General features: G+C 43.5%; 1 protein-coding gene across 5 annotated transcripts in view; it reads left to right on the top strand.

Annotated features, from left to right (window-relative positions):
* SYN3 (synapsin III) overlaps positions 1–25,671 on the top strand; it is a 493,419-nt gene that overhangs the window by 38,104 nt on the left and 429,644 nt on the right. For 4 of the 5 annotated variants that reach the window (XM_017536348.2, XM_017536345.2, XM_037741268.1 and 1 more), the window contains exon 2: positions 9,468–9,937. In XM_017536348.2, the coding sequence (XP_017391837.1) occupies positions 9,627–9,937 (311 nt within the window). In that variant the 5' untranslated portion in view covers positions 9,468–9,626. The remainder of the gene's footprint in view (positions 1–9,467; positions 9,938–25,671) is intronic. The other variant, XM_017536347.2, reaches the window with a different exon arrangement.

The following is a 25,671-nucleotide window of genomic DNA, read 5'->3' as shown; positions in this document are numbered from 1 at the left end:
CTCTAGGTCTATTTCCACACAGTGATCATGTAGACCAGATATTCCTGTTGTCTATAACCTCCAATGGCGTACTTTCATGACTGGCTTCAAATCAAAATTGATTTCAACATGACCCTTCATGATCCGCCCCCTCTCTGCTTTTCTAAACATTATCTTATAAGAATTTAGTTCTAACTTCCTGATGGAGCTGGCCATCCTTCTGTTCTTCAAATGTGCTTTGCTTTTTCCTACCCCATTGCCTTTGCATATACACTTCTCTCTCCCTATCCTTTATGTTTCAGCCTAAAGATCGCTCCTGAAAGAAGTGAAATTGTCTCTGCTTGCTGATGACATGATCTTATATATAGAAAATCATAAAGATTCTACAGAAACAACTGTTAGAGCTGATAGTCAAATTCAGTGAAGTTGTAGGGTACAAAATGAACACATAAAAATTAGTAGCATTTTTTTACACTAACAACAAACTATCTGCAAAGGAACTTAAGAAATCAGTTTCACTCATAATAGCACCCAAAAATGAAATGCTTAGGAGTAAATTTAACCAAGGAGGTGAAAGACCTTTATAGTGGAAACTGTAAAACATTTATGAAGAAATTGTAGGTGACACAAATAAGTGGAATGGTATCCTCTGTTCATGGATTAGAAGAATTATATGCCCATACTACTCAAAATGATCTGCAGATTCAGTGCAATCCCTATCAAAATTCCAATGTTATTCTTCATGGAAATTTAAAAAAATCCTAAAATTTGTATACAACCACAAAAGACTCTGAATAGTCAAAGCGATCTTGAGCAAAAAGAAGAAAGCTGGACACATTTGTAATCTGTTACAAGGCTATAATAATCAAACAACATAGCCAGGTGCTGTGGCTCACGCCTGTAATCCCAGTACTTTGGGAGGCTGAGGTGGGTAAATTACGAGGTCAGGAGTTTGAGCCCAGCCTGGTCAACATGGTGAAACTCCTGTCTCTACTAAAAATACAAAAAATTAACAGAGTGTGTTGATGGACACCTGTAGTCCAAGCTACTTGGGAGGCTGAGGCAGGAGAATCGCTTGAACCCAGGAAGCAGAGGTTGCAGTGAGCTGAGATTGCACCACCGCACTCTCCAGCCCAGGTGACAGAGTGAGACTTTGTCTCAAAAAAAAAAAAAAAAAAAAACCCACCAAAAAAGGACATAATGATCAATAGAACAACATAGAGATCTCAGAAATAAACTCACACACTTACAATCAATTGAAATTTGACAAAGGTGACAAGAATACACAATGGAGACAAGACAGTTTCTTCATAAGGGATGTTGAGAAAATTGGATATCCACAGGCAGAGGAGTGAAATTGGACCCTTATCTCACTTCGTATTAAAACAAAAAAGTCAAAATCGATTAAAAACTTAAATATAAGACCTGAAACTATAAAACTACTAAAAGAAAACAAAGGGGGAAAATTCCATGACGTTGGTCTGGGCAATTATTTCTTGGACATTGTCCAAGTGTCTCCAAAAGCACAGGCAACAAAAGCAAAAATAAACAAGTGGAATTGCATCAGACTAAAAAGCTTCTGCACAGCAAGAATCAATTAACAAAGATGCAGCCTACAGACTGGGAGAAAATATTTGCAAACCATACATCTGATAAGGGGCTAATAGCCAAAATGTATAAGGAATTTAAACAACTCTGTAACAAGAAAACAAATAATCCAATCAAATAATGGCGAGGAAACTGAATAGACATTTCTCAAAAGAAGACATATAAGTGGATAACAGATATGTGAAAAAAATGCTCATTATTACTAATCATCAGGGAAATGCAAATTAAAACCATAATGAGATCTTACCTCACACCTGTTAGAATAGCTATTATCAAAAAGATGTCAGATACCAGTGTTGGAGAGAGTGTGGAGAAAAGGGAAACCTTGTGCACCATGGGTGGGAATATAAATTAATACAGCCATTATGGAAAACAGTATGGAGTTTCCTCAGAAAACCAAAAATAGAACTACCATATGATACAGCAACCCCACTTCCGGGTATGTATCCAAGGAAATTGAAGTCAATATATCAGAGATATCTGCACTCCCATGTTCACTGCAGCATTATACCCAGAAGCTAAGATGTGGAACCAACCTAGGTGCCCATCATCAGATGATTGGATAAAGCAAATGTGGCATATATACACACAATGGAATACTATTCAGCCTTAAAAGGAGGGGGAAGGTTTGGGCTCATGCCTGTAATCCCAGCACTCTGTGGACCAAAGCGGGAGAATTGCTTGAGGCTAAGAGCTCAAGACCCGCCTAGGCAACATAGTAAGACCCTCCCCCAACCAAATTTTTTTAAAAACAGCTGAGCATCATAGTACACATCTATAGTCCCAGCTACTCTGGAGACTGAGGTGGGAAGATCAGTTAAGCCTGGGAGGTTGAGGCTGCAGTGAGCTATGATCGTACCACTAACTCCAGCTTGGGCAACAGAGTGAGACCCTATCTCAAACAAACACACAAAAGGAAGGGAAAATTATTATATTTGCTACAACATGGATGAACTTGAATAACATTATGATAAGTGAGATAAGCCAAGGACAGAAAGACAAATACCACATCTCACTTACATGTGGCATCTAAAACCGTTGACCTCATAGAAATTGAGAGTAGAATAGTGGTTGCCTGAGGTGGAGGCTGGTGAGGTGGCTGAATAGCAAAAGGGGACATATTGGTCAAAGAGTACAAAGTTTCAGTTATGAGAGAGAAACTCCTGTGATCTTTTGTACAAAATAATGACTTCACAGTCACTATAATGCATTGTAAATAATGAATTGTATATTTCAAAATTGCTAAAAGAGTAGATTTTAAATGTTTTCTTCACAGAAAATGATAAATATGTGAGGTGATAGATTTGTTAATCAGCTTGACTTAATCATTCTACTATGTAAGCATAGGAAAACATCACAGAAATACATACAATTATTGCTTGTCAATTAAAAATGAAATTTTTAAAAGTAACCTCCTCAGAGAGGCCTTCCCTAACCATCCTCTCTGAAGAAGTTCTGCCCCAAAGTGAATTTCAATGACCATACTCTGTGTATTCCTTCCTGCACTTACCCTAAACCATAAATATTTGTTTGCGTTTTCATAATTGTTCTCCTTTTGCCAGTCTGTAAGTTCCACTGGAGACTGTAGTGGGATGAAGTGACCGGAGAAGCCATTGACTAACATTGGAGTAGGTCAAAAGATTATGAGAGGTGATTCTTCTCAAAGTCAGGAAGTTCCTACCAATGGAAGGTTGACCGGAGTTCCTACCAATGGCAGTTTGTCCAGAGTTCCTGAAGAAGGAATTGTTAAACCAACTCTAAGGTCCCTTGAACACTAATATTTTGTTAACTTTTCCATCTGGTATTTGAAAAATGGAAGAGGCTCATTTCCAGTAATGACTCAGTAGCTTGTGTTGGGCTAAACCTTTCCCAGATGATAATGATAAACTTTGGACAAAGTATTTCAAACGATTTGAGGTTGCTGGAAAAAAACAAAAAATAGATAGAATGTGGACAGGATTTGACCCTTAAAGGAAGGAAGCCACACCCACTTAGTGAAATACACATTTAGGTGGCTGTTCCCAGGCCACCTGGGATGGAGCAGCTGGAACTAAAGTGGAGAGCTGCAGCTTTGCTGGTTTGACAGATCAGTGGGCAGAGAATAAGCTCACGGAGTGGCTGGATAATGAGGACATCTAAAGAGATGTCCCAGGTCCATGCGCCCAGTAAGATCAACTGACGCCTCTGTTGAACGTGTGGTAATTCAGTATGTCTCTCAGCCCAAATCTTTTCGTTCTTGCCCACAGCTGTTGAGCATGAATGGAAGCACTGCTTGATAAACTTCCTGTTTACAAGTTACCATGGGAGTGTCAGCTACCTGGGGAATTGGACTTGAAAACAATCTAAATAATATTTGTAGAGCATTACACCCAACAACTGCAAAATATGCATTCTTTCCAAGTGCATCTGGAACATTGATCAAGATAGACTGTATTGAATCATAAAATTAATCTTAATGAATGGCAAAAGGCTTAAAACCTTATAGACTATTTTCACTTATCCCAAATGAATTTTTAAAAGCATTAACAAGACAATATCTAAAGAGCACTGAAATCTGAAAATTAAATGCATGTTTTAGTAATACATGGGTCAAAAAATTATAAGGGGTATAGGAATAATTTGAAGTGAATAATAATGAAAATACAACATGTTAAAATTTCTGGGAGGGAAGCACATTGCTTTAAATATTTATATTGGGGAAATAAACGGTTTAGAATTAATTACCTGTGTTTCCAGCTTAAGACTCTAGAAAACACACAGCAAATTAAAAGTAAAGAGAAGAAAGGAATTAATAAAAAACAGAAAGAAGTGAAATAGAAAACAGACAACAGAGAAAATTGAAAAGGCTGCAAGTTGGTTCTTTACAAGAGTAATAAAATTTATAAATTCTTAGCAACATGGATCAGTCAAAAAGAGAAAAAGCAAATTACCCGTATCAGGAGGAATCATAAGATCCTACAACCAAGATGAAATGGACAACATACTTGAAATCATATATTGTCAAAATTGAGATAAAAAGAAACACAAAACGTGAATAGCTTTATAAAGGAGATTGAATTCATTATTAAAGACTTTCCCACAAAGAAAAACCAACCCCAGATGGTTTCACTGTTGAATTCTGCCAATAATTTAAGGGAAAAAAAACCCAACATTACACAGACTGTTTCATAAAATAGAAAAGGAGGGAATACTTCCCAACCTATTTTGTGAGGTTAACATTACCTTGATACCAAAACCTGGCAAAGACATTGTCAAAAAAAAAACCTACAGACCAATGTTTTTGTCATGAACATAGACACAAAAATCCTTAGCAAAATATTATCAGATTGAATCCACCAATATATTAAAAGGGTACCACACTATGATCAAATAGAGTTTATGTAATTTACTACATTGTTAAGCAAATAAATGGTTTCAAAAACATATAGTCCTCTCAATAGATTTAGCAAATCACTTGGCAAATTCAACTTCCATTCATGATACGAACTCACATCCAAATAATAATAGAAAGGAACTGCCTGAATCTCATAAAGTGAATTTACCAAAAATCTACATTTAACACCACATTAATGGTGAGATACTGAGCATTTTCCCCCTAAGATTAGGAACAAGGTAAGGTGCATGTTTTCATGGTTTCTATTCAATATTGGAGGTCCTAGCTAGGACAATCAGATAAGGGAAATTAGTAAGAGGCATTCAGATTGTAAAGAAGTAAAAGTCTCTCTATTTCTAGATGACATGATTATTTAAATGGAAAGCATTAAGGAATCTATAAACAACTAGTAGAAACAATACTTGAATTTAGCATGTCAATATATTGAACATAATATTTTACTAGCAGCAAACAAATGGAAAGTGAAATTTAGAAAAGTGTCAAAAACATGCCAAAAAATAGGAATAAATTTAGCAAAATATATGCAAGATCTCCATATTGAAAATGACAAAAAAATTTCTGAATGGAGGGGTCTACTGTGTTCATAAAGTAGAAAACCCAATATTTTTCAGTGACAATTCTACTCAGTCTACACAATCTCGAACAATATCCGCACAGACTTTTTCATAAAAGTTGATTTTAAAATGCATATGAAAATAGGATCGTAAGATCTAGGATACCTAAGACAATCTTGAGGCAGAAAATTTAAGTTGGAAGATTCACTTTGCCTGAATTTAAAACTTTCCTGGAAAGCCACAGCAATCAAGAAATATAAGAATAGATAGATTAATGGAGCATACTGAACAGTCCAGAAGTAGACCCATGAGTGTACAGCCAATTAGTGCCAACAAGGCCACCAAAGCAATTCAGTGGGAGAAAAATACTTTTATAAATGGTGCTGGTAACCTGGATAAATGAGCAGAGGTGAAAATGAACTTCATACCCTACTTCATACCACTCAAAAATCAAGCTTAGATGAATCCCCAACCTAAATAGAAAAGCTAGAACTATAATGCTTCAATAAGACACTATAGAACAGTATGATTGCAATCTTGGGGTTGCAGAGATTTTTAAGAACAGACACAGAAACACTAACCATAAATGAAAAATTTGATAAATTAGGTTTCATAAAATAAAAGTATCTGTTTAGCAAAACATGTATAATTTATTATACATGTGCAGATATGTATAATAGATTTTATATATGTATATAGAAGTATATATTTATATTTACATATATATATAGACATTGTGTGTGTGTGTGTGTGTGTGTGTGTGTGTGTGTGTGTGTATGTCTAGATACATATATATGAAATGGTATGTAAAGTATTCCCAATACTCAAAATATGGAAGTGTGGTCTCATCCTATGGTATATATATTTTTTATTATTGGGTTGCTTTTATCTCAAACAATTCACTTTTTTAAGAGTTGTTTTATTCTGCTATGCTCTGCTTATGAAGAAAATGAAGCAGCAAGCCACAGACTGGTAGAAAATGTTTACAATATATGTATCTGATAAAGGACTTGTTTCTAGAATATATAAAGAACTCCTGCAAATCAAAAATAAAAAGATAACCCACCTTTTAGAAATGGGCCAAAGATTTGAATAGGTACTACACAAAAGATGATAAGTTACTGGCCAGTAAACCCACGAAACTTGTTCAGTCTCGTTAAGTATCAGACAAAATAAATTTAAAACACAATAAGGTACTATGTTACGTCCACTAGAATGGGTAAGATGAAAAAGACTGACAACAACCAAATGTCAGAAAGGATATGGAGCAGTGGGAACTCTGGAGTGTGCAAAATCAAGCAACCACTATAGGAAACTTTTTGACAGTTTGTTATCAACTTAGACCTACGCTTACCCCATGACCCAACAAATTAACTCCTAGATATTTTACCGAAGAAAAGATCTATTTCTCAATCTATCAATGAATCTATCTATCCATCCATCCATCCATCCATCTATCTGTCTATCTCCACAAAAAGATTTAAATAAAAATTTTTTTTTTTTGAGACAGAGTCTCACTCTGTCACCAGGCGCCAGGCTGGAGTGCAATGGCGCGACCTCGGCTCACTGCAACCTCCGCTTCCCAGGTTCAAGCAATTCTCCTGCCTCTGCCTCCCCAGTAGCTGGGACTACAGGTGTGCGCCACCACGCCCAGCTAATTTTTCTGTATTTTTAGTAGAGACAGGGTTTCACCATGTTGGCCAGAATGGTCTCAATCTCTTGACCTCGTGATCCTGCCTGAAAACTGGAAGCATTTCAAATTTTCTTGTTCTTCTTATGTCTCTCTCTTTCCTTCTTTCTTCTCTTTCTTTCTTTTCTTTTCTTTTTCTCTTCCTCCTCTTCTTTTTTTTTTTTTTCTGATAATGTCTTACTCTGTCACCCAGGCTGGAGTGCAGTGGCATGATCTTGGGTCACTACAACCTTTATCTCCTGGGCTCAAGTGATTCTTGTGCCACAGCCTCCCAAATAGCTGGTTATACAGGCGTATACCACCACACCCAGCTTTTTTTTAAATTTTATTTTTATCTTTAGTGCAGAGGGGTTTTCACCATGTTGGCCCAGCTGGTCTCAGACTCCTACCATTAAGTGGTATGCCCACCTCAGCTTCCCAAAGTGCTAGGATTACAGGTGTGAGCCACCCTACTGTGGTTTACCCATCTAGTAGGATGATATTCAGTGATTTTAAAAATAGAATGACTGCTGACATATACAACATATTGCATCTCAGAACCATTGAGGGAAGAAGTTATTAACAAAAGCATAATATATTTGATTACATTTATATGAAGTTCAAGAACAGGTAAAATTAATAAATGGTGACATGCATCAGAAGTGTATTTGCCTATTAGGGGATGTGGATGGACTAGAAGGGGCACAAAAGAACTTTCTGAGGTAATAGGAATATAATAAACATTATACCAATATATACATTTATCAAAACTCAAAGAAGTGTATACCTAAGAATTGTGCATTTCAATCTTAAGTAAATTTTACTACAATAAAAATACTGGCTGCGCGCAATAGCTCACACCTGTGATCCCAGCACTTTGGGAGGCTGAAGCAGGAGGATCACTTGAGGCCAGGAGTTTGAGGCCAGGAGTTTGAGACCAGCCTGGCCAACATGGTGAAACCTCATCTCTACTAAAAATTCAATAATTAGCTGGGTGTTGTGGTATAATTAGCCTGTAATCCCAGCTACTTGGGAGGCTGTGGCAGGAGAGTCACTGAATCTGGAAGGTGGGGGTTGCAGTGAGCAGAGATCATGCCACTGCATTCCAGCCTGGGTGACACAGTGAGACTCTGTCTCAAAAAAAAAAAAAAAAAAACATTGTATATAATAATCATACAAAAATATAATGTCTAATTCCATGGTTTAAATAGTTATTGTTCTCAATGGGATATTTTGATCCCAAATGAACTGTTTGGCTTTTTAGACTTATGTTACTCTGTTTAGAAAAGCAATAGATGTATATATTGGTCTGCTTGTGCTCCCATAACAAAATACTATAGGCTGGGTGAGTTAAACAACAGATGCTTATTTCTCACATTTCTGGAGGCTGGGAAGTCCAAGGTCAGGGTGTCTGCTTTCCTGGCTCTGGTGAGGGCCCTCTCCTGGCTTGTAGACAGCAGCCTTTTACCTTTGCTTTCACATGGTGCAGGGAAAGCAAGCTGTGTGGCATCGTTTCTTATGAAGGCTGTACTTCCGTCATGTGGGCCACACCCTAACAACCTCACCAACCATAATTACCTCCCAAAGGGCTCATTTCCAAAGCATCATATTCAACATTATCTTCAACGTATAAATTTGGTGAGGTGGGGGGCATGCCAGTCCATAGTAATATGCATTCTAGAAAATTTGAAAAATCTAAGTGGAAAGGAAAAGAAAAAATGGCATGTACTTGTGTTACCAAAATATAATCACTGTTAATATTTTGATTTATTTCCAAAGTTTTGTTCTTTCAGCTTGTACATCTTTGTAGTCACTTGGTTCCTATAATTTTGAATCATTATCTTTTAAATTTATCATTAGAACACAAAATTGTTTCTGTTGCTAAAATCCCTTCTTCAGGACACCTTTAAAAATAGCCACAAAAGGTTCATTGGGTAACTGTGCTGTAGTTGACTTATTTATTAAACTGTGGTTGAATGTTGAGATACTTCCCAGTGTTTTGCTAGTGTAAATAGTATGTGATAAACATATTTGTGCATGAAGCTTTTTCTGTAACTTAGAGTCTGTCTTGGGGATAGAATTCAAGAAAATGGAAATTGTAGGTTAAAAAGCTATCCTCTGAATACATGTTGCCAAATTCCTTTCCAGAAGGATGTCCTAATTTACGTTGCCAGCTGTAGTAGGGCAGGAAAGTGCTATATCTGTTTGCTCTTAAGGAGGCTGGAGGTCATTTCCACTTATGTATTTATTGGCTTATTTCCAGCAGGTAAATAAAGGCAGCTAAAGCTGACTGCTGGTTGTGCAAAATCCCCCTGGCTCTTCTGGCTAAAGTCCTACCACTCCCTGTACCTGGCAGCCTGTCTTCTGGGCCTCACCTACACACGTCTGGGTAGGAGCCAGTTGTCTCCATCCATCCACAGCCATGAATTTCCTCCGTCGACGTCTCTCTGACAGCAGCTTCGTGGCCAACCTGCCTAATGGCTACATGACGGACCTGCAACGCCCAGATAGCTCGACCAGCTCACCTGCTTCCCCGGCCATGGAGAGGAGGCACCCCCAACCCCTGGCTGCCTCCTTCTCCTCTCCAGGATCCAGCATTTTTAGCTCCCTCTCCAGTGCCATGAAGCAGACCCCTCAGGCTTCCTCAGGGCTAATGGAGCCTCCAGGTCCCTCCACGCCTGTTGTTCAAAGACCCAGGATCCTGTTGGTGATTGATGATGCCCATACAGACTGGTAAGCAGGAATTTGCAAATGCTACCGCCTTCTGGGACAAGAGAGGAGTGGGGATTATCTCATCTCTTGGGGAAATAGAAGGGGAGAGCTATGAGAGGCTCAGGTGCTATCAGAGCCTGGCTGGAGAGAAGGAAAGTAACACATACTAAGTAGCTGCTGCAGGCTAGGCTCACAGCACCTAATTTGTGCCACATTCTCTTCTAAGCGCTTTATATTTTTGAGTCCACAGTCCTTCACCTGCAAATATCATATCCAGTATACTCTGGAAACTAGAAAATATTTTGCAATTCTTTTGGTAGCAAAGCCTAATCTGCAGGAAAGTGAGGCTATAATTATACTAAGTGTGTTTGTTCATTTGATTTGCTGCAAGCATCTGAATGTGTTTGATATGGAGTACAGTTCAGAGCCCACTGGAAGTGTTATATAAAATATGATATATTCACCGTATTACCTTCCTAACAATGGAGAACTTTAAAAATCTGAACTACATCTGGGGGTACTTGCCAGATTTACCTTTCAGCCTCAGCCACCTTCCTCCCATAAAATGAGATTATTATGAGGATAAAAGAAAGCAATACAAGTCCACAGTCCTTATGCCAAGCCCTTGGGATCAGAGTGCCTGAGTGTGCATCATAGCTCTTCCAGGTACTGGCAGTCTGGCTCCAGAGCTTGTCTTCTGAACACCAAAGGTGGGCAGACATGACCACTGTCAACCTCTTCTCAGGCAGTGCCCCCTAGCTGGTAAGCTTCCCAGGAGCAGAGACCTGACACCTGTGTCAAGATCACTGCAGCAGTCATTTACCAGGTAGTTTACTGAGCACTGATTAGGTGCCAGGCATAGCTGAGATGTATGGGTATAGTAGGGAACAGGCTCCTGCTTATGTGGAGCTGCATTTGGAGACTAAGTCCCTATCCCAGCTGTTTGGTACTCAGAGGTGATAAATGTTATCAGTCTAGCTGGAGACATAGAAATTGCAGTTCAGAGGGTGAACCCAACTGTGGAGACAGGGAGGCATTGCATCCAGTGCAGAGGAATACATGGATGGGAACCAGAGAAGTCTGACAATGGACTCATGGATGGCCTTTGGGGATAGAGAACAGGGTTGCATGTGCATGTCTTCAAAGGTGGCCACATAGTAGATGAATTAGTCCGTTCTCATACTGCTTGAAGATCTGCCTGAGACTGGGTAATTTATAAAAGAAAGAGGTTTAATTGACTTATAGTTCCACATGACTGGGGAGGCCTCAGGAAACTTACAATCATGGCGAAAGGCACCTCTTCACCGGGTGGAAGAAGAGAGAATGAATGAGTGCCAAGTGAAGGAGGAAGCCCCTTATATAAAACCATCAGCTCTTGTGAGAACTCACTCACTACCATGCATGAGAACACCAGCATGGTGTTAACCACCCCCAGGATTCAATTACCTCGCTTTGTGTCCTTCCCACCCATGACATGTGGGGATTATGGGAACTACAATTCAAGATGAAATTTGGGTTGGTATACAGCCAAACCATATCATCCCATGCGTGGCCCCTCCCAAATCTCACATTTCAAAACACAGTCATGCCGTTCCAACAGTTTCCCAAAGTCTTAACTCATTCCAGTGTTAACCCAAATGTCCAAGTCCAAAGTCTCATCTGAGACAAGGCAAATCCCTTTCTCTTAGAAGCTTATAAAATTAAAAGCAAGTTAGTTACTTCCTAGACCCAATGGAGATATAGGCGTTGGGTAAATACACACATTCCAAGTAGGAGAAATTGGCCAAAACATGCAAGTCCAGAATCCAGTGAGGCAGTAATTAAATCCTAAAGCTCTGAAATAATCTCCTTTGACTCCATGTCTGATATCCAGGTAACGCTGATGCAAGATGTGGGCTCCCATGGCCTTGGATAGCTCCACCCCTATAGCTTTGCAGAATACAGCCCCCCTCCCAGCTGCTTTCACAGGCAGGCGTTGAGTGTCTGCAGCTTTTCCAGGCTCACAGTGTGAGCTGGCAGTGGATCTACCATTCTGGGGTCTGGAGGATGCTGGGCCCTCTTACAGCTCCACTCGGCAGTGCCCCAGTAGGGACTGTGTGTGGGGGCTCCAACCTCATATTTCCCTTCTCCACTGCCCTAGCAGAAGTTCTCTATGAGGGCCCCACTCCTGCAGCAAACTCCTGCCTGGACACCCAAGTGTTTCCATACATCCTCTGAATTCTAGGTGGAGGTTCCCAAACCTGAATACTGACTTTTGTGCGTCTGCAGGGCCAACGCTATGTGAAAGCTGCCAAGGCTTGGGACTTGCACCCTCTGAAGCAACGGCCCCAGCTGTACCTTGGCCTCTTTTAGCCACAGATAAAGTAACTGGGACATAGGGAACCAAGTCCTGAGACTGCACGCAGGAGGGGGGCCCTGGACCCAGCCCATGAAACCATTCTTCCCTCCCAGGCCTCCTGGTATATGATGGGAGGGGCTGTCCCCAAGATCTCTGACATGCCCTAGAGACATTTTCCCCATTGTGTTGGTGATAAACATTCAGCTCCTTGTTGCTTATGCAAATTTCTGCAGTGGGCTTGAATTTCTCCCCAGCAAATGGATTTTTCTTTTCTATCATATTGTCAGGCTGCAAAGTTATCAAATTTTTATGCTCTGCTTCCTCTTGAACTTTGCTGTGTAGAAATTCTTCTGCCAGATATCCTAAGTCATCTCTCTCAAGTTCAAAGTTCCACAAATCTCTAGGGCAGGGGCAAATGCTGCTAGTCTCTTTGCATAGCAAGAGTGACCTTTATTCCAGTTCCCAACAAGTTTTTAATCTCCATATGAGACCACCTCAACCTGGACTTCATTTTCCATATCACTATCAGCATTTTGATAAAAACCATTTGACAAGTCTCTAGGAAGTTTTAAACTTTCCCACGCCTTCCTGTCTTCTGAGCCCTCCAAGCCTCTAGGAAGTTCCAAACTTTCCCACATTTTCCTGTCTTCTTCCAAGCCCTCCAAACTCTTCCAACCTCTGCCTGTCACCCAGTTCCAAAGTTGCTTCCACATTTTCGGGTATCTTTACAGAAGCATTCCACTCTCTGGGGTACCAATTTACTGTATTAGTCCATTCTCACACTGCTATAAAGAACTACCTGAGAGTGGATAATTTATAAAGGAAAGAGGTTTAATTGACTCACAGCTCAGCATGGCTGGGGAGGTCTCAGGAAACTTACAATCATGGTGGAAGGTGGCAAGAGAGAGAATGAAAGAGTGCTGAGCGAAGGGGGAAGCCCCTTCTAAAGCCATCAGCTCTTGTGAGAACTCACTACCACGAGAACAGCAGCGTGGGGGTGACTGTCCTCATAATTCAATTATCCCCCACTGGGTCCCTCCCACAACACATGGAGGTTATGGAAACTACAATTCAAGATGAGATTTGGGTGGGTACACAGTCAAACCATATCAGTAGGCACCAAGTAACTACGTATTAACTGAATAAATGAATGCATCCTGTTCTCTAAGCATACCAGATGCTCTGTTAGTCTAATGTGCGTGTATACACGCACATTCACTCCTTAAGACATTAACTTAGGTTGGGAATGATTAAACCTATGCTTTGCTATTTATAGTTTTTAATGTATACTCTATATACAGTCAACACTGAAGTATGTTCAGCCTATTCAGACGTCAGTCTTCACTTACTTGCTCAGAAATTGCCACTTCTTAACTAGAGTGGTCATGTGAATCACCTTTCTTCTGTTCTGATGCAGTGTGAATCATCTTAGGTGTTGCTGCTTGCTTAAAGGCATTTATTATGAAACTGTTTGTCTCTGCTTATGTGTTTATGTGAAGCATCACTTTCAGCCTCTGGGCTTAGGGGTTGATGTCTGCCAAGGTGTTGCTTCCAGGCGCTCTTCCTGAACAATGCCCACCTGCCTATAGTCAAAATGCCTGCATGGTTCTTGAAGTTTTCTATCTCGCTTCAACCCAACATTTGACCTTGATTTTGAGTGTTCTCTGCTGGCTCTGTTATCCCTGGCTCAGCAATTTTCAAGGAAGTTACGTCTTTGCACGGAGGTTGAGCTTAAATGGCAGTATGGTGTAGTGGTTAAGAATACAGGTGTCAGAGCTAGGTTATCTGGGTTCAAATTCCAACTCTACCCTGAGGTAACTATATGACCTTTGTAAGTTACTGCACCTAAATGGGAACAATGATAGTACCTATGTCACAGAGTTAATATAGTAAGTAGGGTTAAGATCTGAGTTAGTATAACAGTGCATAGGATGTGCCTGGTAGACAGTAAGTGCTGTGTAAGTGTGACCCTTCCTATGCAACATTAATCATCTTAATAGTAGCCCCTTGTAGGCCTGCCTGTTTAATTTCTTCATGCCAAATACTGGGCAGTCTGGATTAGGATTTATCCCATTGTGCTATTTATTTCACCCTTTGGTCTGTTGGTCACTTCCCTGTAGCTCCTGGGTGATAAAGTTGGGTCTTACTAATCTCTGTTCCTCCAGTGTTCATGTGGTATACATAGTGTACAGTAGGGTAGGGGAATAGTGAATGAGGTTGAAATGCAATGAATGGCCTCAGCCATAACATTTGAATTTTGACTTTGGTATTCAGTCTCCCTAATTCACAGGAAGGACCAGTGTGTAAATTTTAAGCTGTGTGCACTGGTGAGGACACTGCTTTGGCCAGAGGAGTTTTTCCTAGTATATTTTAATTGTACGTCCTATGCCCACACTTAATTAGGACCTGACAAAGTTTGGTTTATGGTGTTCTTTTTGCCCCTCAGTAGGTGAAAAAGTGGAGAAGTAAGAAACTAAGACTCATTAACTCACCTGGCAGTTGGCCCTGCAATTATTAGATGTTTGTGACAGAGACCTCCTACCACCAACACATCAGCTTCTCCTACAGAACTCCATCCTAAATTCTTCACGAACTTCCTAACCTTTCTGAATCTCAATGTCTTCCTAGCTTTCTCCAAATTGATGCTGGCTGCCTTAGAGTCTCAGTTCTGCCCTGAATAATCCTGGAACAATGCCTGTCCCCTGGCACCAGGAGCGGCCAGCAGGTGGCGGGGCATCCCTGCAATGCCTGGGCGATTCTGCAGAGCCTGGGTGCCTCTGGGCAAGCCCCCTCCCCAACCCTTCCTGCACTGTGTGAGCTGTCTCCCAGGGGAGGAAGTGGTTAAAGGGAAGCAGCCAGCTCATAGGGCCCCCTTCGTTCCCCTTTCAGATGATAATGAGGGGGAGAGGAGCTGCCGCCTGGATGGAGAGTGAACCCGCCCTCACCCCAACAGGGACAATGATGCTGCCCCCTTTCTACCCTTCTCAGCCGTTCTCAGGAAGGCAGACATTTCTCTGTCTTCCCATTCCTGGTCCAGGGCCTTCTGGTAGAATCAGGTTTCGTTGTGGACAGGTGGGGGAATTGCAGGATACCACTCTTCTCCCCTGGTGTGTCCAGTTTGTAGACTCCAAGCCAGCCTGGGTCCCCTGAGGACAATCCGAAACGTGGCTAGTGAGCTGGAGAAAGACCTTTCATCTTCAGGAGAAATAAAGGGTCTCTAGTCCCAAAGCTCTTTGCTGAGAGAACTCATAGCCAGGCATTTACAGATCCTGTTAGGGGTGCCTGAGGAGGTTGAGCCTGGCTAGGCAAGGGTATAAGGCCTGGCTCTGGATAGGTCTGAGCTAAAGGTGATGCTCTCCTTTGGGATGGGGTGGGGGGGGGGACAATCGGCATTTGTTTGTTTTTAAATGAGATGAGGTTTCACTGTATTGCCTAGACTGGTCTTGAACTCCATGGCTGAAATTATCCTCCCAAAGCGATCCTCCCACCTTGGCTTCCCAAAGTACTGGAATTACAAGTGTGAGCCACCGTGCCCGGCCTGATCTGTCGGTTTAGAGAACCACAAGGGTAAAGAGAATTACAATTAATTGATATCAAACTCAGTTCTTTTCAGTCCCGCTGCCATTCCACTGCTTCTCTTGCCTAGAATTTTCTAGCAGCTCCTTGTCTGAAACCTCCTATCTTGAGTTCACCTCCTGGTTACCTTCCGTGTGACCACCCAAGGGTCATCTTTCTGAAACACAAATCTGACCAGTTACACTTTGCTCCTGTCTGCCCCCTCCCCATGGATCTGCTTTTATTAATATAATCCTGTGGTGGGGAATCGTTGCCCTCAAGGTCAAAGTCATAAGCATGCCTGCCCTGACTTACCTCTAGTTCTGCCTCTAGCTCTGCTTCCTGTGCTGTTTTTTGTTTTTCTTTTGTTTTTTAGGTACAGAGTATCACTCTGTTGCCTAGGCTGGAGTGCAGTGGTGCAATCTCGGCTCACTGCAACCTCCATCTCCAGGGTTCAAGCGATTCTCATACCCCAGCCTCCTGGGTATCTGGAATTACAGGCATGGACCACCACACCCAGCTAATTTTTGTATTTTTAGTAGAGACGAGGTTTCACCATGTTGGCCAGGTTGATCTCAAACTCCTGACCTCAGGTAATCTGCCTGCCTCAGCCACCCAGAGTGCTGGGATTACAGGTGTGAGCCACCATGCCTGGCCTTGTACTGTTTATTCTGCAGTAAGAGTAAACAGCTTGTAGTTCTCAAACACCTTTTCGCCTTAGTACATTCTGTTCCCTGTTACCTGGAATACCCTGCCCTGTCTTGTACACCTGGCCAGTTTCCATTCATTTTGAAATCCTGCTCAGGTGTCCCCTCTTCTGAGAAGTCTTCCCTGGCATACCCCACACTGCCAACAGTGTTAATATTGACCCGCTTTGTATAACTTAAAACATACTTCATTGTGCTATGGGCACACATACTACGCTGCATCTGTATTATGATTGTCTATTCTGCAAGAACAAGGCCGGTCTCTTACTCTTCTTGATATCCCTGGAGCTCAACATACAATAGCTGTTCAGTTAGCATATGTCATTGCCCTACCCTAGTCCAAGCAGGATAACTTGTACTGTGCATAATGGAGTCTGAAACTCACCTCACCTTAGGCATAAGTAACATAGAACACACAGTGGAGGAGTTTCTATTTTTATTCACTTCCATATAAAATCTTGACTCTTTACTTACCAGGATGCCACAGTAATTGTAAGGCTGCTATTTGAAATTGTGTTTAAAAAGGACAGTGGGCCGGGTGCAGTGGTTCACGCCTGTAATCCGAGCACTTTGGGAGGACAAGGTGGGCAGATCACACAAGATCACAAAAGATACAAAAATTTAGCTGGGTGTGATGGTGCACTCCTATAATCCCAGCTACTCGGGAGGCTGAGGCAGGAGAATTGCTTGAACCTGGGAGGTGGAGGTTGCAGTGAGCTGAGATCACACCATTGCACTGTAGTCTGGGTGACAGGGCTAGACTCTGTCTCAAAAAAAAAAAAGAGAGAGAGGGTGGAGAGACTTTTTTACTGTTCCTGTAGAGTTTACCAGAATCCTAGGTTTGGTTTTCAAAATGAAAACATTTAACATGACCCCAAAAATAAAAAAGACATAAGCAGGTGGAGTTGGTGTACCTCCCTGCCCTCAGTTTATCCCACAAGGTTTCTGAAGCTTCGATAAAGCAGGGAGGAGGAGTGTTGGAGTGGTGAATAGAAGCTGTTCCTACCCAGCCCACCGCAGTCCTCCCCATGTGGTCAGTCTCTGGAGCCCTGACTCTCCTGTCCTCTTCCTCCGCTGGCAGCCTTGTTCTCTGAATATCTGCTATTCCATTTCCGCAATGATCTATTGTTATCTTCGCTTTTATTCCCCACCCTTCCCAATGGTTTCTTTTTTCTTTTATTTGTTGGGGAAAAAATGAAAAGGGTGTCCTTGGTTTGAAACCCTCCTCAGCTACCATCCATCAAATCCAGTGAAGGGAATATCAGACTATACCTTCCTACTAAACAAGGATTATTGATACCCATTGTTAAGCACCTTGTGCATTTCTAGGTTTTCCAAGAATTATTACGCTGTATGATCATCACCTCTGTGCCCTCCACCATTACCTGCCCACCCACTTCTACTTGGTGTTGGTATTTGCCCATGCCTAGAACAGGGTAGATAATAGGTACAAGGAAATGTCTGTCGACTGAATGAGGAATTTGGGAGGTGGTGCGATATTGGCAATGGCAAGATTGGGAGTGTGATGATGAAACCGAAGAACGACATTGGTGGCATTCTTAAAATTCTCTTTTTCCCTCTTACCTTGACTCAGTCCAGCAGAAAATCAGTTGGCTGTTGTGGGAGCATTTACACTGTGGAAATTGGCAAATGCTAGAAAGCGGGGCTTTTTCCTCCATCCAGAGAACTGGTTGTTAAGCATTTGGCAATGAGCAAGAGTTGACTGTTGGCTCATTTAAAGGTGAGGGGGGCAGAGCATAGAGAAACCATGCACCATCTCAAGGAGACAAAACAGAAGCAGGGCTGGGCTGGGACTTGAACTGGACTCATTCCTTCAAAGGAATTTCTAATGGTGCCACCCTCCTGTTGACCACTGCTAGGGCTTCAGTGTGTAGCACGCGATAGATACTGAAGAGTGTTGGTCAAGTGACTGAACAAACACATGAATGACAGAGCTCTTTGAGGATGGGGTCATGTCTACATCATCATTTTTTGGCAAGTATCTGTGTACTGCCCCGGACCAGGGGTCCAATGGCTAGGATCTGGCTCAGGCCCATCCAAAGGACCAGCCTGGGCACTATAGTTCTTATGCCATTCCCTGATTACTCCCACCTGAAGCTCAGCCCCTCCTGTGCTACTCCTGAGGGCGTTGGCCTCAGGGAGCAGGACCCTGGGGCCTCACAACCCCCACACACCCAGCGTTTGATAGCAGTATGAGGCAATGGGCGGCAGCACTCCATGTTACAGTGCAGAGCCAAGCACAGGATTCCAGTGACCTCACCCTCAGAGGAAGGCATCCCACCTCCAGCCAGGCAGCCCCACCCTGTCAGAGCCCTCCAGGCAGCCAAAACATTAAAGGTGCCCAGGGAGAAGGGAATTCTGTTAGCCATACACACACTTATGAGCTCAGGTTTACAGATTGGACATTTTACAGAAATTGTCCCTGGATGTGCATAGAATATTTTCCTCTTTTTAAAGTGCCAAGGATCTCAGGCAAGATCTTTTCTGTTCTTTCCCCTGTGTTTTGGTATTAAAGATGTGATTTCCTAACACATGTCAGACATGATTCCCAAGACGGTTAAATGGGAAAGAAGATAATACTCAAGAGAACTCTAGGCTGACAGGTGGCAGTGTGGGCTTGAAGTCCTAGCCACTAACTATCTCTGTGGCCTTGGCCAAGATGCTGTACCTTTTGGAGCCTCAGTTTCCTTGTCTGTAAAGTGGGATCTCAATGCCACCACCTTCCTATACCACTAACTTCACAGGGATGTTATGAGTGTCCAGTAAGAATGCTGAGTTCCTCTCTGCCACGGCTATTTTTCAATGTAGGTGCTTAGTTTACCTGTGACTGTGTTTGGTCTTACCCATATAAGCTTCCCGAGGGCAGAGTTTATGCCTTCCCTATGCAACCACTGACCCTCAGAGCCTTGCACAATGCCTGGCTAGGATAGATGGATGTGAGGTTGGGATCGATGGATGATTTAAGGAATGAATGAATAGATGCTCTTGAATAGATGCTGTTACTGTTATTAAAGGAAAGTTCAGGATTGAGGATGCCTAGAAGAGAGTCCTAGAAATTATTCAGTTGCCCTGGAATTCAGGGAGAATACCTGATACTTCCATGTTATTTCCAAGGCTTCCCCTCCTCCCTCTGGCACAGCTGGTAACTTGAGGCTACCCTTTCCTTTTAGAGGCCAAACTGCTTTAGGCTGCTTTGATTGAAGGCATGAGGACTGCAGGGTGTCTTGGTGTGTCCCTGTGAGGACTGCAGTGGGCTTAATCAGCCCTGTGGTAATCAGGACATTTCTCATCTACCTGTGCTACCTGGAAGAAGGATGGGAGGTGAACTCAGAGCTGGCACTACCAGCAGTGGCTTAAGGGTAGGCTTGTCAGATTTAGCAAATAAAAATACAGGACACCCAGTTAACACTTAGATAGACAATGAATGAGTCTAAGTCTATCCCATGCAATATTTACGATGGTCTTATACAGCAAAATGTTGCATTGTTCTTTGGAAATTCAAATTTAAATGGATATCCTGGATTTCATCTGGCCTCTCTGCTTATGGAGGGCAGCAACAAGAGACACTACTGGCCCTGCTACCACGGGGCCAGTGAGAGGCTGACCTTACAGCTTCCTCGCTTTCTGGCTGGGAAGAGCCAAACCAGATCCCCCTATTGACCCCATTCACAGACAGCCACTTTCCCTGCCTGTGACAAGGACTGTGTGTCACCAGCAGGGAGGGAGCAAAGTCGAAGGGACAGCCCAGAGCCAGATGGCCTGGGCACTGTGGGCTCTGGTCCCTGTTTTCCTTCTTAGTTATGTGACCTTGGGCAAACACAACCTACGAACCTCACATTCCTCAGCAGGAAGGCAGGGTCATGGATCATCTTCTTGAAAGGAGAACTGGAAAGATTAGAAATAATGGCATAGGTGGAGCTGGTACATGGCTTAGGTGGTCCTAAGAGGCCCTGAAATGAAACTGTTATTAACAATTAATTGCAATTACTAATTGCTTGTGAATATAATTGTTGTGGAAGCCAGGGGGAAGGAAGCCACTTGGCCTGCTTCGCAGCTCAGCTGGGTGTGCTGGAGGGCCGTCTTCCAGAAGCTCTGGAGGAGGGTGTCGAGATCCTGGCGGGCTGGCAGTCCCTCTACTGTGAGGATGAGGTGTGGACTCCAAGTCAGTCCCCTCCTCCTAGAGTTGGTTGAGAGGCTTAGAGTGGAGACACACAACTCTCTGTTGAAGACAGTTGGGTCTGGGGAACAAACTCCTTGTGCCTCTCTCCACCTTCCCCTACCCTTAAGGCTCTCCTTGAACAAGGGCAGGCCCTGCCTGTTTGTTTGGGGAAGTGAAGGGGTTTCTGGGATGGCTGGAGGGGCTGAGGGCCTAATGAAAAGAGTTTTGTCACTTTCTGCTTGCTTCATTCCATGACTCAAACACACCACCCAACACCACCTGGAGTGGCTCTGGACTTCATTCCTTTTCCTCTGGGCACCCACACTGTACCCCTTGCCCCTCCCTACCCCCTTGCTGTCCTGGCCCTGGAGTCTGGGGGAGGGAGGGGTCCTGGGCATTCCTCAACAGCCTACCCCGTTGCCTGGAGACGGCTCCGTTTTCCCAGGCCCGGCCCCTTTTATCAGGGAGACAATGTGCACACAGTGAGGGCCTTGTGCGGCACCCAAGCCCCAAGCCCTTTGACTTGAGGAATTTTTCAAGTGCTGACCCCTCTCCGTGAGGTCTTCATGCCGTCCAATCCAGCCGCCTTGTGCCCCTACTGCTTCCTACCCAGCTCTTTGCGGGGGAGGGGGGAACAGTGAAGAGCCGTTACCCCCGCCCTGGTGGAGTCTTAGGGGAGAGTTTCACCCTCGGAAACTGGGGCTAGAAAATCTGGGAGAAATGTCATTGAGCAGAAGAGAGTGTAGGAGAAATTTGATGGGTGCTGTTTCTTCCTAAATTTCTGTCTTGACTGCCTTTCTAAAGAACTCTGCAGATGCTGTGGGACCTTGGGGCTGGTGCTTAGGGGGCACCTTCTTCTCTGGTCTCTGTTTCTATGTGAAACAGTGAGGATGGACAAAGAGCATGGCCCCCAAAAGACTTTCCATCACAATGACATTAAGATTCCCAGACACCACCTACACCCCATCTGTGTTGGATACAGTCCTTTGCATGAAAAAGGACTTTGGCCGACTTAGACGAAATAGAGTTTTATTGAAAATGTGTGGGGAAGCTCCCAGAAGCAAAGAAAAATAAGAAGACCTGAGTGTCAGAAAGATGAGACTATTGGGTCCCTGGATCCCTGGGCCCCTTTACAGATCTAGGTGGTAGAAACAATCTCGAGATAAATCAGCTCCTACTTGCTTTCATCCTTGTTTCTCTCTGTTCAAAAATCAAATTCCTGGGGAAGAACAAGCCCAGCTTGTTCCACTCCTTGCTCTGCAGGCACTTTGGGACAGTCCCACCAGGACTGCACAAAAAGAAGGCTTGCTTCCACCAGTGCAAATACAAATAGAGCTGCTGTTACCAGAAGAAGGCAGAATGGATATAGGACAGGCCACATGGAGATATCCCCCTATGGTGATGGAATCAGAGTATCTAGACTGGAGCTCAGGAGATGATTTTTTTAAATGATGTAGAGCCAAGTTTAGAAACCCCCAAGCTAGAGGACTTATTTCATGAGGCTCCCACCTGGTAGAACTGGAACCAATGGGGGAAAACAAAGAGGGAGATATATTTCAGCTCAATATACAGAAAATTCATCTAACCGGCAAAGTCATCCAGAGACCGAGTAGGCTGCCTGGTGAGGGAGTAAGCTCCCTGTCACTTGCAGGTGCTCAGACACAGCTTGGCTACCCATTTGGGAAAAATAACGGGGCCAGGCTACAAGCCTTTAAAAAGGAGGCTTGGACCTGAAGCCTTTTATTTTTTCTCTGATGTCTTCTCTAGTCACTTCTCATGCCCTTGCCTTGGGCAAACTCTGAGGAGTTTAATCATTTCACTTGTGAGTCTTGCTTTATCCTCCACAACTTGGCTTTCTGGTTCAGGCCCTTCAAGTGACCTTCTTTCCAAAGAGTCCCCCGGATTCACGGGTCTTCTTGAGCAATAGCTACTCCTGGGGTGGAGTAGATTTCTGCCTGAATAACAGTCTTGCCCTGGGGGAGGCAGGGCTCTGGGCAGATGCCAGCCTCATTACAGAATGTCTAGGAAGCCCTGGGGCCTGTGGAATCCTGCCTGGGACATGTATCCTCTACAGGAAAGAAGCCATCTGTGATGGCAGGAGAAGGGATGGTGCTTCATTTCCATTTTTCTGACTTCCTGCCCTGGATTTGCAGGAGGGACAGGAGTGTGGGTTTCCTGAAGATTTGCACTGAGCTAATTGCAATCTTCAGAATAGGCTTAGCAAAATTAGGGGTTGCCTATGCAGCTGCTCATAGGGGACCAATCAGTCAGTGAGTGAAGGGGCAGGTGGTAGGAAAAAGCACAGGCATAGAGAAATATTTACCTGCTCTAAGAAAAACAGCAGCATAGGCTCTATGACAAATGTTATCTGCCACTTGGCTTCGGTTGCAGGGTTGACGGGGAGCAGTGGGAACTGTGTTGGGCCAGTGAACTGATGCCCGCTCTGAGGCAGCAGCTGCGGGCCACGCAGCCAGTTTTTACTATGTGGGAATAAGGGCCTGGTGTTGTCGAGTTATTGATTGTCAAGGAAAGTCAGAAACCTGACTTTTTATCTGAATGTTCTATTTTATTTTTTATATAGAGTCTCAGTCTGTTGCTCAGGTTGGAGTGCAGTGGTGCAAGCTCAGCTTACTGCAACCTCTGCCTCCCGAGTGTAAGCTATTCTTCTGCCTCAGCCTCCCAAGTAGCTGGAATTACAGGCATGGGCCACCACGTCGGCTAATTGTTTTGTATTTTTAGTAGAGATGTGGTTTCACTGTGTTAGGCAGCCTGGTCTCGAACTCCCCACCTCAAGTAATCTGCCCACCTCAGCCTCCTAAAGTACTGAGATTACAGGCATGAGTCACCTCACCAGCGAATGTTCTATTTTAAAAGTAAAAGTATACAATTTAAGTGCAACAAAACAAGACTGTGGATTCTATGGGGTCTACTAGTTGGCAACTTCTGATAAAGAAGACAGGAGTCAGAGTAACTATTTGGTCTAGTTCCTCTTCTGGGACTCTTTCCTGGCTAGACAGTAAACACCAGGATGGGAAGGGGGCTATTTTGTTCAGTGGAATTCCAAGGACCTACCTAGCACAGTGCTGAGAATAGACTATATCCTAGATGGATATGTGGATAGATGGGCAAATGGATGGGTGGATGGGTGTGTGGGTGTGTGGGTGGGTGGATGGATAGTTGGATGGACAGGTGGATGGATGGATATGTGGACGGATGGATGGATGGATGGATAGGTGGGTAGGTGGGTGGACAAATGGATAATAACTGCTCTCAGCCTCTCTTTGGGTGCTCTGCACTTTTCACTTTGACAGGCTCCAAATTCCCTTCCCAAACAAGACATACAATATCCCCATGATCCCCCTTAACATCCTCCTTATGCCATCAAAAACCCTTTTCTGGAATGATCAGATGTTAGTCACTTGCACTTGGTATGAATTACCTTTTAGTCTATTACCTTTCCTATGGGCATTTCCCCTATTGGGCCCTTAGTAGTTGCTCAATAACTGTTTGCTGCAGGAATGATGTAGCCTTCTAAATGTGGAATGAAGGTTGAACACTTGTAGACATTTGTAGGAATGAGGGTGACACACTGTCGTGTCTTTTGAGAGGAGAAGGGTAGAGACTGGGAGATAACATTCTAGCCTGTCCCCTGCAGTCACTGGGAGTGAGTGTTTGATGACTTTGTTTACCCTAAAGTTCTGTGCTGAAGAGGAAGGGGAGCTTGCAGGGATTAGATAGGGAAGTTCTCCATCATGCTAGACACCAAGCAGGGTTTCATTTACAGCAAGGCAGATGCTGTCACCTTCTTCCCTTGGAGAGAGAAAATGACCTGTCATGTTCTCAGGGACATACCCAGCTGACCTTGACCCTCCACCCATCATGTTGAAGCACAGGAGGGAAAGGGGTGAACATTAATTAAACACCTGCCATATGTCAGGAGTATCATTCATGGTATCCTTACAGCAGGTGTAGTAATGTCCTTATTTTTACAGATAAGGAAACCAAGGTTCAGGAAGGTTGCTGTTGGCCTGAGGCTGCACTAGGAAATAAATAGCTGGATGGGACCTGGGCTTGTCTCTAAGGCTAGTGGTGCTCACATACTTCCTTACCTGGGGAGATCAAGTACCACCCCTGTAGCCCACCAGGGAGCAGGGCACTTGCTAGCACATTCTTGGCAGGTTACAGAGGCCTTTAAAGCTGTGTCTTCATTTAATCCTGTTGATAGCCCTGTGAGTAGATTTTCTTATCCCCATCTACAGAAGAGGAAGCAGAGGCTGGTCCACAATCAGGCGGCAGGTGCCAGAGCTGCCCACTCAAACCCAGGGCTTTTGCTCTGTGCCTGTTGTACATTAAAGGACACACCCAGGAAAATTCATTATTCTTCTGGGTGCCCCCAGGGCATACCTACCGCCTTTTCCCTTGCATGTGTCCTTCTGGCAGACACACACATCCAGATCCTGCTATACTAATCTTTGTACCCCTGGCAAAGACTGGGTACCAAATACTGGATGGATGGCTGGATGGTGACCTCAGGAAAGTGGCCCCTGACCCTCTGACTGGGTTGGCTGCTGCTTCTGTGGGATGAGAGGGACTTCTGTGTGAATGCTCAATGTGGTCATTTTCTATTTTTGTGTCTGTCCCTCCCATTAAATAGAAAGCCCCCTGAGACAAAGACCTAGCTATCTTGTCTTTGTGCTTGTTTCCTTAAAGCCTGCAGACTCTGGCACATAGTAGGTGGTTTATCTGTGTATGTTCAGTGTCTTAAAGAAGTGTGTTCTACCAACTGAAGTCTAATCTCCCCTGCACCCCACACTGGTCGTGCATGTTATCCATAGCACTTATTCTTTTTATCTGTTTTTTTTGAGACGGAGTTTCATTCATGTTACCCAGGCTGGAGTGCAATGGCGCGATCTCGGCTCACCGCAACCTCCGCCTCCTGGGTTCAGGCAATTCTCCTGCCTCAGCCTCCTGAGTA

Source organism: Cebus imitator, unplaced genomic scaffold, assembly GCF_001604975.1.
Source record: "Cebus imitator isolate Cc_AM_T3 unplaced genomic scaffold, Cebus_imitator-1.0 Scaffold97, whole genome shotgun sequence".
Taxonomy (NCBI): Eukaryota; Metazoa; Chordata; class Mammalia; order Primates; family Cebidae; genus Cebus; species Cebus imitator.
This window is presented reverse-complemented; position numbering and strand designations above follow the sequence as displayed.